Genomic DNA, 14593 nt, shown 5'->3' on the forward strand with positions numbered 1-14593 from the left:
ATCACCAATTACCTATTGGACATTTTGTATTACATGTTTGTCCAGAACAACTCATTAGTTTTTTCCCTTAGACTTCAATATTCTAAATTTCCTATTGCCACTGAAGAATATACCATCCTTCCATTTACTCAGATTCCTAACTGGTGTCATCCTTAATTCCTTGTTGTGACTCATCCCACATATTCAATTAATTTCAATTTTTGTCATTTTTATCTTCTATCCTTGTTTAGGCTCTTATCATTTCTTGTATAACTGTATATACTATAATTAGCTATAATTAGTCTTAAGATAGCTAGTGATTTAGGGTAGCATGGTGGATGCAGTGCCAGCCCTGGAGTCAGGAAGACTTTTCTTCCAAAGTTCAAAATTGGTCTCAAATACTTATTAGCTCTATGACCATGGGCAAGTCACTTAATCCTGTTTGCCTCAACTGAAATGACTAAACCACAGCAAATTAGTTAGTATTATCTAAATCTCTTCCACAAAAGCAACAAAAGTTTTTTTCCTAAAGCACAGACTTGATCATGATACCTCTGTGATTGATTTTAATTTGGGGAAGATTTATCACCACTGTGGAGTAGTATTTATTGTGTTTTAATTTTCTGATCCTGTTTATTTTTATATCTTGTGTTGATTTGTTGTACCAGAAGCCTAGCAAAGGCCAGAAGAGAAAGGAGTTTGAATTCTTCATTCTGGGGAAGGGATCTAGTCAACAAGAATTGTTCCATACTTCTTAGCATGCCCTGGCCATCAAGAAAAGTATTTCAAATAAACAATAATCATAACCTTAGAACTTTTTGTCTGTACTCCCAGGGAAAATGTAATCAATATAAAAAGTAAATTTAGAAAGGGGAATTGTTAGACTAGAGCATTGTGCAACAATTACAAGAAATGATAATAATAACCAAAATAGAACAGCAAGCAATTCAGCATTTTAACTAAAGTTTTTCCTAGTTGAATTGTTCACAATGTTGCTCATTGGAAAATAATTTTGGATTATTTATTATATTACTCCCTTCTATTACTGTTTCTAAGACATAGTAAAGATTATGTGTTAAAATATAGTTATAAAACTCTTTACTATTCCTTGTTAAGGGATTTTCATGCTTTTGTATTTGAATGTGAACTAAATATTGCAGAAATCCTTTGATGCCCTAAATTACGTTACGATGCTAAAAATGGTGTGGATTTCAAAAGCCAGTGCTATCCAAAGAAAAGGCAGGTAATGTAGATTTAATGTGGATTTTATTAAATTTAAGATATTAATTTTGCATGTTACTGTTAAAAATTGATGTTGAAACTTGAATTGAGAGGCAATAAAGTGTAATGGGAGGAACTATAATCAAATCCAATTTTATCATTCACTCTTTGTGACATTGTGCATCACTTAGGCTCTCTGGGCTTCACAATTTTCTTACCTACAAAATTAGAGCACTAGTCTAGATCAAGGTTTTTTGACTTTTTTGGTATCATGGTTTTTTGGGTTTTTTTCCCCATTCTGGTAAATCTTATGGACTCATTGTCAGGATAATATTCTGAAATTCATAAAATAAAATACATAGGATTACTAAGGAAACCAATCAAATTGAAAAATTAAATTTATCAAAACATTAAAAAGAAAATAAATTCATGGACCTTAAATTAAGAATCCCTTGACTAGATGAACTCTTAGCATCCTTCTAGATCATCTCATACTGAGGTACTTTGATTTGTTAATGCAAAAAGAATGGCAAGAATAAAATCACCTTACTGGATCAATAATTCCTTCATTGATACAGACTGAAATACCTCTATGCCTTTTGATCCTATTGATTCTTATTCATGTAAGTCCTTCTGAGAGGATATATAGATAAATTCACTGGAGGCGTTTTTTCTTTTAATTCTCATCATACATGTCTGATTGTGCCTTTTTTGTCTCCTTGTTTAATCACTTCCTAACTATGAATTGTCCCCAGATCTCTGTCCTAAATCTTTTTTTCTTATGTTATACACTCTTTCTTGATTATCTTAGTTTAACTCTATTTCACTGATTTACAGAACTGTGTCACATGTCTTATGAATGTCTGTCTGATATCACCAGCTGCTTATTGAACATTTCTAACTGGATGTTCTAGTAACATCTTAAAATCAGGATTCTAAAAACAGATATTATTTTCCCCCACTCTTCCAAATTGTTCTATTTCTGTCAAAGATGCCACCATTCTTATATTTCCCAGTTGATTTCAACATTCTTAATCCCTAACATCTTATATCCCATGTAATCAATTACTATATACTGTTGTTTCCACTTTACATCTCTTATATCTGACCCCTTTTCTCTATTCATAAAGCTTTTTATCATCAAAGTTCAGGTCCTAATCACCTTTTACTTGGATTAATGGAGTAGTCTCTTAATTGGTTTCCCTACCCCAAGTATTTCATTACTCTAATCCATTCTATATATTACTGTCAAAGTGATTTTCTTTAATTGAATATTTGAATATAGACTCCCTTACTGTATTTCAATAATTTTCTCCATTGCTTCTTAAATCAAACGTATTCTTCTCTTTTTAGCTTTAAAGCTCGTCACAGCCTGGCCCCCTCTACGTGTTTTTTCCACTTTCAGTTTTAGAGCCATTGCAGTCATAGAGTCAGAAAATGATATGTCATGTTTAAGGAACAAAGAAAAGGCCAATTTGGCTAGATCATAAAGTACAAAAGGAGAAATAAGAGTAGTGAAATTTGAATTAGAGATACCAATTAAAAAAGAACTGATTTAAAAGGATTGAGAAGTGTAGATGATATATATATATATATACACACACATATATATATACATATGATATATGATATATCAATCATCAATCAAGGAATCTGGCTCAGAAAGGGAAGAGAGATATGACTTAAAGGGTGTGGTACAATTTAGTGAAGGCTTTTTCAAGATGGAAGAATCATGAGCTTATTTAAGGGTATAGGCAACAAACTAGTAGATGAGGAAAGAATGAAGTTTTGAAAGAGATGAGGGATGATTTAGACAGCATAATAATGCTAGAAAAAAATGGAAGGGAATAGGATCAACTGCAATTATAAAGGAGTTGACTTTGGCAAAAAGGATAACTTTTTTGTCAAAACACTTGGGAAAAGGAGAGAAATACTATTCATTTATCCTCATTCACTAGTTGTTCAAGATAAAACACATCTAACTTTTAAAAGCCCTCTTTTTTGGCTGCCTTTTTATTACTATTGTCTCTTTCTTAATGAGAAACATTAAGGTCTTCGGCTTTTGTTGCATATTTCTCCCTTTTTAGCTTTTCCTGAAGTATTTAAATGATATGCCATTTTAATCAACAGTATTTTTAAAAGCTTTTAAGCATAATGTATGTAGCTTCCTTGCTTTTATCTTTTGTAACCATGTCCAATTTTTACTGTTTACTTGTGAGAGATCATGATTGATATCTCTGCAAACATTTTTAGATTTTTGTGCTGTAAAAAATTCTGCTTCATCCCCTCAATTTAATTCAATTTTTGAGCATCTTTGTGCTTTGCCTGTTTTTTGCAAACAGCATATTGTCGGAATATGCTTTTTAATCTATTCTGCTACTTTCTCTTTTATTATGGTTATGAATATTGTTTTTTAAATTATATCCTCTTAAAATTTTTGTCTCTTCCTTGCCTCCCCCACTCATACTTTACAAAGAGCAAAGGATGGAGAAGGAAACAAAATGGGATTGATATTAGTAATACATAATTGAAGTGATCGCATTCCATTTCTTTGCTCTCCTTTCTTCATTCAGCTTAGATCCCCTACTGATTTTTATATTCTTCCCACTTAATCCATATACTGTTTGTATATGTGATACATTTCCCATAGTTCAAGTTGTTTTGCATTACTTTTAATATATGTAAATATATGTGCATATATTACAGTTTTCATGCCTATTTCTTTTTTCTCCTTGCAAACTAAAGTGTGTGTGTGTGTGTGTGTGTGTGTGTGTGTTCATGTGTTCAATCCTTTTTTGCCCAAATACTTCACTAAATGCCTAATTTCCCCAGTTTTACCTCCACAGTTTTTTATTCTTTTTATGGGAGCTCTTGAAAACAAGGCCTGGCTTTTTGTTTTGTTTTTGCTTTTCTTTGTAACATCATATTTAGCATAGTACCTGTGTGCTTAACACAGCACAGTATCTGTCATATAGCAGCATAATCAATTCCAATTATAAATAAGAGTTAAATTATGGCTCCTTCTTTATGTATACTCTAATGATTTATTAACTTTCCCTTTTCTTTTTTTCTTAAAATCAAAATAAAACCAAACTATTATTAGGCTGGTGTTTGCCTTTATTTTCTTTGTGGCCCTTGGGACTTTGCACTTCTGTCTCATTCAGCAGATAATGCCTTTTTTAAGAGAAGAAACTGACAACAAATTGCAACAATTTAAAGTGAAAACTCAGTTGTACAACACTGTAAGGGGAATGGGCAAAGTGGTAGTATAATATATATGTGATCTCACTAAAAAGGAGAAAAGCAATTGAGAAAGTCAGCTTGTCATGAAATTCTGCAAAACTAGATTATTATGGGAAAAAGTTGAAAGAGGACAGCAGATTTAACAGCAAACTGAAAATTATAATCATGTTTTTATCATCATCTAATCCTACTGATGATGAAAATAAATTCTACTACTTTAAAAACCTAATGAAGTAATTTAGAAACTAATAATGTCAATTTAAGAAGATGAAATTCATAAGAATAACAGTGTCTGATCAAATATATATAGAAGATATCTAGCTGGAAGTGATCATTTTAACAAAATTGAGGACTTAATTTTTAAGGCATCTCAAGTGAAACGCCAAAAGGATGGGATAACTTTTTGTTGGCCAATTGTCATCTGCAGTTATCAACCCATATCTTCTTTCTCATGTCTTTAAAATTTTTAAGACTACTTCACAGTATTTATAGAAATGTATTAACAATAACTGCTGCTTTTTTTTAGTCATCAATGTTTACAAGTTGTTAGTTCATAAACTATTTTGTAGCTTATATTAAATAAGTATATTACTTATCAAACACATTTGTGTTAGATTCTGTGTGATTAGATTCTGAATGACATTCTACATGGAATGAATAGGAAGGACTTAAATAAATATTATTCAGAAATAACAATATGGATTGAAAATGTTTACATCATGTATTTATCAAAGGTTATATCAGAGAGTCTTGGGAATCATAAAACCAGATGGATTAAATGTAGGAAAACTGATTGTTTCTACTTTTGTTTAACCTATAAAAACTTTATATCTCACAGAAAGTATGCTCTTAAGAATTATGTGAACAATGAAGAACTTGTGTTGGTGGGTAAAAGTAGAGTAGAATGAGGGAATAAAAAAAATTTTAACAAATTTCTCAGAATCAAGTGCTACTGGGGAACCAAGATTGTGGGATAGAGTGATCTTAGGATGGGAGAGGAAATTAAAGAAATGTGAGGAGATTAAAGCTGGTAAATGAAGGATTATAGTTTAAGGTTAGAAGGAACCCAAACTATCATATAATTAGTTAGAAATGTCCATTTAGTTCAACTCATACATAAAAGGAATCTCTAGCAATATATGATAAGAGGGCATCTAAGCCTCTGCTTAAAGACCTGTGGAACTCTTTGCTTTTCAAAGCAGTTCCTTCCACTTGCTGAAAGCTTTTGTCACTTTCTTTCTGAAACATACCTTAAATTTGCCACTTTACAACTTCAATTTCTGCGTCTGTCTTCTGGGGCCAAGTTGAATAAATCTAATCCCTTATCCACATATTAGTCCTTCAGTTCTTAGATGCTTTTCTTATCTGTTTCCTGTTCCTTAAAACTTCATATAACATGGGCTCAAGGCCCATCCTAATTGCCTTCAGGTGGACACCATATTATCAAAAACTTTTAAAAATTCAAAGATTCAGAGCTTAAAATAACCTTAGAAGCCTTGGAGGCCCCTTTATTTTACAGATGAGGAAAACAAGGCAGAAAAGTTAAGTGATTTGTATAAGTAACAGGGTCAGAGATATTTGAACATTTTTGTTGTTTTTCATTTTTCAGTCATATCTACCTTTTATGACCCCATTTGGGTTTTCCTCCCCCCATTCTGGACCTGGACCAACATAATAGAATGATTTGCCATTTCCTTTAATGAGGAAACTGAGGCAAACAGGGTGAAGTGACTTGCCCAGGGTCACACAGCCAGTACTTAGATTAGAACAATGATTCCTACCCCCACTATCCACTACATCATCTAGCTGCCCCAGATATGAACATAAGTCTTCTTATTTCTATGTCATTGCACCATACAGTTCTTTATGAGGTCTGATAAGAATACTGTACAATGGGATTTTTACTTTCTTGTTCCTGGATCTTTGCAGCCCAAAATCACATTAGCTTTTTTGACTGTCATTTCCCTCTATTGATTCATAGTGAATGTGCAAATCATTTAAACTCCCTGTTTTCAGAATTGCCTTTTGAAAATCATTTTCAGAATTGCTGCTTAATTATGCCTTCCTCCATTTTGTACTTCTTAAATTGTTTTTATTTTGGTTTGTTTTTTGTCCAAAATATAAAACGAATCATATTCAATTCTGTTGCTCTAGCATATTCAGATTTCCCTTGGATCCTCATATTTTCAGCAGATGTAATAACTATCCTTCTCAATTTGGTCTCATAAGCAAAATTTGATGAACATACTATGTCTTCACTTAAGTCATTAATAAAAATGTAAACAGCACACAACCAAGCAAAGATATTTAGAATAATCCTTTGGAGACATTTTTCCACATTGATATCATACCTTTGGCAAATATTCTTTTGAGTTTGGCCAATCCATCTGATTGTATCATTACTGCTGAATCTGTATCTCTCCACCTTTTTCAGAGAAATAGCATTATCGAAAGTTTTGCTTAAATCTAAGTAAAATATAGCCTTGGCACTCTCCTTATTTACAAGTTTAGTAATCTTTTAAAAATGAAACTGAAGTTAGTCTTCCTTTTCTAGATGTTCATTTAAAAATTTTTCAGGACTGAAGTCAAACTGACTTCTAAAACCATTATAATTAAGACTATTCTTTTCTCTCTTTTGAAAATCCAGAAATTTACCCTTCTGTGTTCTAATGGTTCTTTTCCCTTTTTCCATGACCTTTCAAATATAACTGATAGTGGCTCAGCAGCCAGATCTACCTGTCCTTTCAGGACTGAAGGATGTAATCAATCTGGGCTAATTATTTAAAAATCATCAAGGACATATAGATGCTCTCTTACTATCTCCTTATGTCACTTAGATATCAGTTCTGTTATTTTTGCTCTGTCGTTTCCAGTGTTAAAATGAATTTTCTTTTGAGGAAAAAACATAAACAAGAACTAAGCAGGGCTACTTTCTCTGTGGTCAGTTATTGTTCTATCCATCCCATGCAAAGGCTATTTTTTATCCTTTTTTCTTCCTTAAAAAAAATGTCTTTTCTACCTTGATAGCCTCAACTTATTCTGAGTTATATCATTAATTGAATTAAATTGAATTGAACCTTAGAGATTTTCCATTTTGCAAATGAGGAAACTGAGGCCCAGAGAAGTTAAGTGTTCAAATAGATATTGAATAATTGAACATTTGTGATTACTAAGTTAAATTGTCCTTCAAATTAATCTTTTTTTTTTTTTTACTGATTAGGCAAATTATTCCAAAGAAGTCATCTTGAAAATAAATTTTGAATTCATTAGGATGATAGGTATTTTAATTGAAAGGATCTTATTGATCAACATAATTCAGGAAACATTTACTTGAAAAATCACAAGCCACTTTATATTCCATATTTGTATCATTAAAGGACAAATTATTTGTATTTTTCGTGCATTTACACATATTTATATTCTCAGTCTCTGTTTAACATTTTATTCCTAAGGGCGGGGCGATGTAGGCCTGGAATCTGTTTTCGTCTCTTCAGCAGACTTCGATTTCAGAATATGTTGGAATTTCAGACACCAGAACTTCTGAGAATGCCACTGCAGGTGGGAATTTGATTGAAAACTTTGAACAATAGAATTCACTGATAATGAATATGCAGATGTGAGGGTTTTTTTATTAAACCAAATACAAAATAAGAAAAAATAGAAAAATAGGAAAAAAGAAAAGAAAAGGGAAGTTAAAAACAAAAACAAAAGATTGTAGTACTCTGCAGAACAGCAGGTTTCAAAATATTTAACAGTTTCTACCTCAAGACAGCATATATAATAATAGAAGAGATTATGACTGTCCTTTTCTTTGTTTCCTTATTATAGGTTATTCTTTTGTTCTCTCTGCTGTGCACTTTTTACTTTATATATTTATTTTTTTGCCTCTTTCATCTTCCCTACCTCCCCAAAGCAGGCTACAGTTAAGCCTGGGTACATACATACGGGTACATACATACATATATATATATACACACACACACATATACACATATTCACATACACACATACATACATATATACACATATACACATTTATACATATATATAAATATGCATCCAAAACGATATTATGTAGATTTCTCTCTTGATTGAATTTTTAAGTTTGACTTTATCTGTGATCAATGAGTACTTAGTCCTACTTTTTTTTCCTAATAAATTTTATTCCTAATCTTTATTATAATGTGTGTATCTCTTATTTCCTATTCCTGCTAGCTGTGACTTACTTTTAAGAAAGCATAATTTCAAAAATTCTAAACTCACAAAGCAAATATTTTAGAAATGTTTATTTGCATTATAAAAGATTTCCTCCTTTAAAAGTTCCTTTATAGTTATTTTTATCATTTCTATAATAAATTTTCAGTAGTTGCTGTTTATGGGAAATAATTTACAAATAACTATTTCTAACACATTTCTTAAATTTATTTCTATATCGTTCTCTTATTTTCTCAGTTGTTTTAGAAAATAAATAGATTAAAGTCATTTCAAGTATCAGGGGCTTTGTTAATTTTTAGGAAATACATTGTTTTCCTAATTTCTAGTACATTAGGTCATCTTTTGTGTTATCAGTCTTTGCCACTTCAATGTTGTAGGAATATTGATCTAACAAAGAAATCCCCTCCCCCTCCCATCCAAGATAGGTAAGCCAGCAATTGTCAAATTCTGTAGGATCTGCTTTTTCTATGTTTCTAGCTACTGCAAAAAATATATAATCTAGAATTTAATTTAAAACTATTTTTTTTAATTTTATTTTAGAGCTCATTTTAAAAAATCATATACTGCTTTGATAATTGGGCAAAATTCCAAAAGTCAATGTTAGAGGCTAATATTATTGCTTTTTTCAAAATATGTTTGCTGATTTTGATTTACAGGAACTTTGTTTACATACCAAACTATTAGCACCTATTAACTGTCCCATTGCTGACTTTCTTATGAAAGCCCCAGAACCTCCACCAGCTTTGATTGTTAGAAATGCTGTTCAAATGCTCAAGGTAAGTAGTTAATTTGTAATTGCTTTTTGTAGTCTTTTGTATAAATCTTTGTCTTATAAAAATACATTTTTATTGATATCTTTTATTTTTAAATCACCTACATTTTCCCCTGTATCCTTTCCATATTCCTCTCCCAGAGAGAGTTGTCATATATAACAGAATATTTTTTTAAAAGAAAAAAGAGGAAGAAAAGACAACAGGCAAAATCAGTCAATGTAATGAAAAAAAAAAAAAAAACCTGAAAATATATACAGTGTTGCACAGTTATGGACCTCCCACTTCTGCAAAGAAGTTGAGAGTAGAAGGTGTCTTCTTATATCTCTGAGTCTTTGCTTGTTCTTTGTAATTTTGCTACATTCACTTTCATTTGTTATGTAGTTGTTGTTTTTTTCAATGTACATTACTGTAGTCATTATGTATATTGTTTTCTTGGATCTGTTTGTTTTACTCTGCATCAGTTCGTGTACATCTACATTCTGTCTTCATATTTATCAGTTTTTTACAGTACAGCAATACTCCATTTCTTTCATATGCTACAATTTGTTAAGCCATTTACTAATCAGTAGACATCTGTTTTGTAATCAGTTCTTTGCCAAGACAATAAGTATTGCTATAATTATCTTGGTGTATATAGGAATATTTTTTAACATTTTCCTTGATATAAATGCCTAGTAGCTTTCCAAAATAGTGGTAACTCTTGTAATTTATGTAATTATTGCAATTCATAACTGTTCTAACAATAAATTAGTGTGCCTAGTGTATGCAGTTCCAACAGTGACCATTTGCCTTTTTTGTTACCTTTGTCTATTGGCTGAGTGTGTGGTAAATTCTCATTTATTTGCTTTTCTCATTATTAGTTATTTGGAACATTCTTTCATATAATTAATAAAAATTATTTTTAAGTAAAAGGATGATTAACAATAAAAATAAAGTAATATTTTACCTCTTAAATGTTTTTGAAGCAAATTGTCATGTTTCTTTTAAGAAGATGGAGAAACAGTGTCCCTCTTGAAACATTTGAAAGGTTTCCATGTGGAAAAGAGATCAAACTTAACTCTATCTAGCTACAGAGACTAGATTTATTGGATAACAATTTTAAGGTGGTAGATTTATCTGAGTATCTCCTCATTCCAGATGTTCACACAAAGACTTGATGGACCCTTGTTAGGATTCTTGTAGACAAGATTTGTGATTTATTATGGAGCTACATTAGATTACTTTGAAAGTCACTTCTGAGAAATAGTGATAAAATATTTTATTTTGTTTTCTTTAACGTTGGTATATAATTTTGTTTAGTATGATTACCTGAATAGTTAAACTTGGCTTTGTCATTTATTTAGACAATAGATGCCATGGATACATGGGAAGATCTGACTGAGCTTGGATATCATTTGGCTGACTTGCCAGTTGAACCTCACCTTGGTAAAATGGTCTTGTGTGCTGTCGTTTTGAAGTGTCTGGACCCTATCCTTACCATTGCCTGTACTCTAGCATATAGAGATCCTTTTGTGCTACCCACACAAGCTTCTCAAAAGCGTGCAGCCATGCTGTGTAGGAAACGTTTTACAGCAGGCACCTTTAGCGACCATATGGCACTTCTAAGAGCTTTTCAGGTATTGTCATCATTTAATATACAGAAAGGGTACAGGTTTTTTAGAGATTCCAGGTGTACATAGCATGGGGGAGGTAAAACTTAAAATCTCAAACAGTAAAATCTCAAAAGTATTTAGTCACATTTACCATATGTTATGTGCATTACTCTTGCTAAAATCCTTTTTTGTATATATTTAATACTTGGAACTTATGGCAGTGCAACAAAAGCTCTTACAGCAAACTACAAAAACTTTGAGTATTAGCCCAGTGGTGTCTTTTGAGTTCTAATATACCACATTTTGAAAAATTTCTCACTAGAAGGTTGACCTTCAAATGATGGATATCTTTGATTATAGAAACTCATGAAATTATCTACTGAAGTATAAAATGCTTGTGATACATACATGCATACATATATCTATATCTATATCTATCTATATCTATATCTATATATCTATATCTATATCTATCTATATATATATAGAAGGGAAATATCTGTATTCATGAAATCACAACTCTAAAAATATTTAAACATGTTACCTTAACCTTTTTTTGGTAATAGTAATTTCAAAAAATTTGAATAATATTACTTGAACAATAACTTGTGCATTAAGAATTATTAGTATCTCTTTTTGCTTTTTAATACCATAGTTCTTAGTGAGGTAGTGTGATATGATGATTACAGGATTGTTCTTAGATGCAGAAAGAGCTAAGTTTGAATTCTACTTGTGCAACCTATTAGCCCTGTGATCATAGGCATGTCACTTGACTTCTCTGAATCCCAGACAACTCCCCAAGGCCAAGTCAACAATTTTATTTAACAAACATTTATTTAGTGTATGTGCCATAGAACTGTCCTAGGTACCAAGTAATAAAATAGCCCCTTCTCTCAAGAAGCTTACTTTTTCTTGGGAGCATATAAGATGTAAGGTGAGTACATACATATTTATTTGAGGATAGGGAGAGCCCTAATAATTAGGTATAGGGAAAAGGTCAGAAAAGCCTAAGGAACCTGGCCAAAACACTGAATTTCCTTCCTGGATATCTTGTGATCTCTTATTTTAATTCTGTGTTATTTCTGTACCATTTTTAAAAAAGTTTTCTGATATAATTGCACATACATCTAGTACCCAGTAAATAGAGTGAATGTTTTTGGCTCACATGATGTTCGTGGAGCTAGCAATGATTATTGTATAGTTGAAAATTCAATATATGTCTATTATATACAAAGAATTATTAGCTGATGGGACCATTAGATTACTAAATATTATTACCTGCCTCTAGACAGATAAGCCCAATAGAAGGAATATTGAAATAATGTTTTCTTTAGCGTTTTTTATTTTAATTTACTTCTGTTCCCTCAAAACAGAGAATTTGGTTAGAAAAGAATGGCATGGGGTCAAGAGGACTTTGTAATTTCTTTGGCTTCCTATGTTTGCTGCTCTCTTTTTTTTTTTTTTTTTTTTTTTAAGAGCAGCTTCTATTACTGCATAGACAGTTTACAAAATCCTTACTTTTCAGTTCCCATCAAGGAAGGTGAGAGTTATGGCTTTGCCCTAAGAAGTATAAATTTTTGCAGTATATATTATTTTGAAGTTCATTAGAGATTGGATATTCCTCAATCTTAAGAGAACAAGAGAATGAATGAACCATCAATCACAATGTATAATTTTTTTTTGAATGGCAATAACAGAAAGTAAAAAGTAAATTAAATATTGTTGGGCCTTTCTCAATTTGGGGCTTAAGGTAGCTTGCTTACATCATTGATGCCCTTCCCTGCACTTAAAGAACAATTTAAGAACTTTTTGCTTCATTTAATAAATTAGAAGATAACAAAGCCAAATAATTAGAAAGTTAAAAGGGACCTTACTGACCAATTAATATAAGAAGAGGCTCCCCTCTTGAAGATCTCTAAAGATTTACTGATCAATTAATATACGAAGAGGCTCCCCTCTTGAAGATCTCTAAAGATGCTAAATTAGCATCTTTAATTTTTTAAAGTTAATTAATTTTAATTTTAAAAGTTAATTAAAATATCAGAAGAAGAAAAGAAAAATAGAGATAAAATAGGTCTTAGTTTTCAGTAATACTGCCTTGCATATGTCCATTAAATATTGTTTAATTTTTTCTATAGGCATGGCAGAAAGCAAGAAGTGATGGCTGGGAAAGAGCTTTTTGTGAAAAGAATTTTCTTTCACAAGCTACAATGGAAATCATCATAGGCATGAGAACTCAGTTGCTTGGTCAGCTTAGAGCATCAGGTAAAGTTCTAAAGTAGTTACTATGTTGAGTGTAAACATTGGTTCATAGTTATGTTATTTTTATTCATGATGGGTTAATTTTGCCATATAGGATACATAACAGGTTGCACACATTAGATTTAACAAAATGTTTAATGGAATTTTACTTGTCTATCTTATATTTTCTCCTTTTTAATTGATATTGAAACATCTGAAATTGTAACAAATCTACAAAATAATATATGTACATATCCACTTGTAATGGTTACCTTTTATTATTGATAAGATCTAAAATGTTTTCAGCATCTTTGCTATTTCCCCTCCTTTAATTGTTTTACCTTCAATATGTTTTTCTTATATATACATTCAATTTTACTGCATTTCTAGTCTGTTTTGTTCAGTAACATTTCTGTCTCACCTATAAAGACATCTAGATTGTGGTATTAGAGTACTAGCTCTACTTTGCTTGATGTGTTATGAGATTTTTCCCATTTTTTTCTTCCATTTGTTAACTTTCCTTTTATTTTCATCTTCATATATTCTTCAGATAACTTTGTATCATTCAAATCTTTTGCCAAGCTTTCTTTACCCTGGTTTTAACATTGCTTTCTCTCAGTTTATGATATGATACAACTCATGGTCACCTGTCATTTTCATGAAATTTCACAAATGACTATATTCTAAACTGTTGTAATAATGGCTGTCATCTATCTCTCAGTTAAGTTGAGAGTTTCATGACTAAGGAACATTTTCGACTCTAACATTTAGTTAGACTTAATTAGACTAGTTATGGCTAGTGTTTACATTGGTTAAACTTTGATATAACATTATTTTTTATTATGTTGATGTCTTTTCTCTTATCTGCTTCTATTTTTAATTATCAACTCTTTTAAAAAATAGTTCAAAATTGAATTATTTTAATTATATATCATTTTTTTAAAGTAATCTTTTTATGATCACCTCTCCTTTAGCAAGTTCAGTGCCTTCTTTACACATATAGCTGGTTCAAGTATAAATACCACATCAATAATAAATCTTTTCCTTTATTAAAATGCAATTGATTTCCTTTTTAATAATATTATTCAGTATTTGCTTATTTTCATTGTATACCAGTTCTTTTCTTGATGAAAGTATTTACATGTAAAGACTAAAAGTTTCTGTATAGTTGGTACCTTTGACCTCTCTCATTTCCTTTTGAAACATGTTTTGCCATATATTTCCCATCATCTTCGCTTTTTCCAGTCATTTCATTGAAGCCAATAAGAATCAGTGCTTTTTGATTTAAGTTGGAAGATTTTATCAAGTTTTACATAGAATTTTTCTATC

The 14593-nt window shown here is 31.0% G+C and overlaps 1 protein-coding gene across 2 annotated transcripts in view; it reads left to right on the forward strand.

Annotated features, from left to right (window-relative positions):
- Nucleotides 1–14593, forward strand: part of YTHDC2 (YTH N6-methyladenosine RNA binding protein C2) — a 76884-nt gene that overhangs the window by 42317 nt on the left and 19974 nt on the right. For both annotated transcript variants that reach the window (XM_051994439.1, XM_051994430.1), the window contains exons 17-21: nucleotides 1140–1222; nucleotides 7896–8001; nucleotides 9315–9434; nucleotides 10775–11047; nucleotides 13162–13288. In XM_051994439.1, coding sequence (XP_051850399.1) covers nucleotides 1140–1222; nucleotides 7896–8001; nucleotides 9315–9434; nucleotides 10775–11047; nucleotides 13162–13288 — 709 coding nt within the window. The remainder of the gene's footprint in view (nucleotides 1–1139; nucleotides 1223–7895; nucleotides 8002–9314; nucleotides 9435–10774; nucleotides 11048–13161; nucleotides 13289–14593) is intronic.

This window comes from Antechinus flavipes, chromosome 1 (assembly GCF_016432865.1).
Source record: "Antechinus flavipes isolate AdamAnt ecotype Samford, QLD, Australia chromosome 1, AdamAnt_v2, whole genome shotgun sequence".
NCBI lineage: Eukaryota > Metazoa > Chordata > Mammalia > Dasyuromorphia > Dasyuridae > Antechinus > Antechinus flavipes.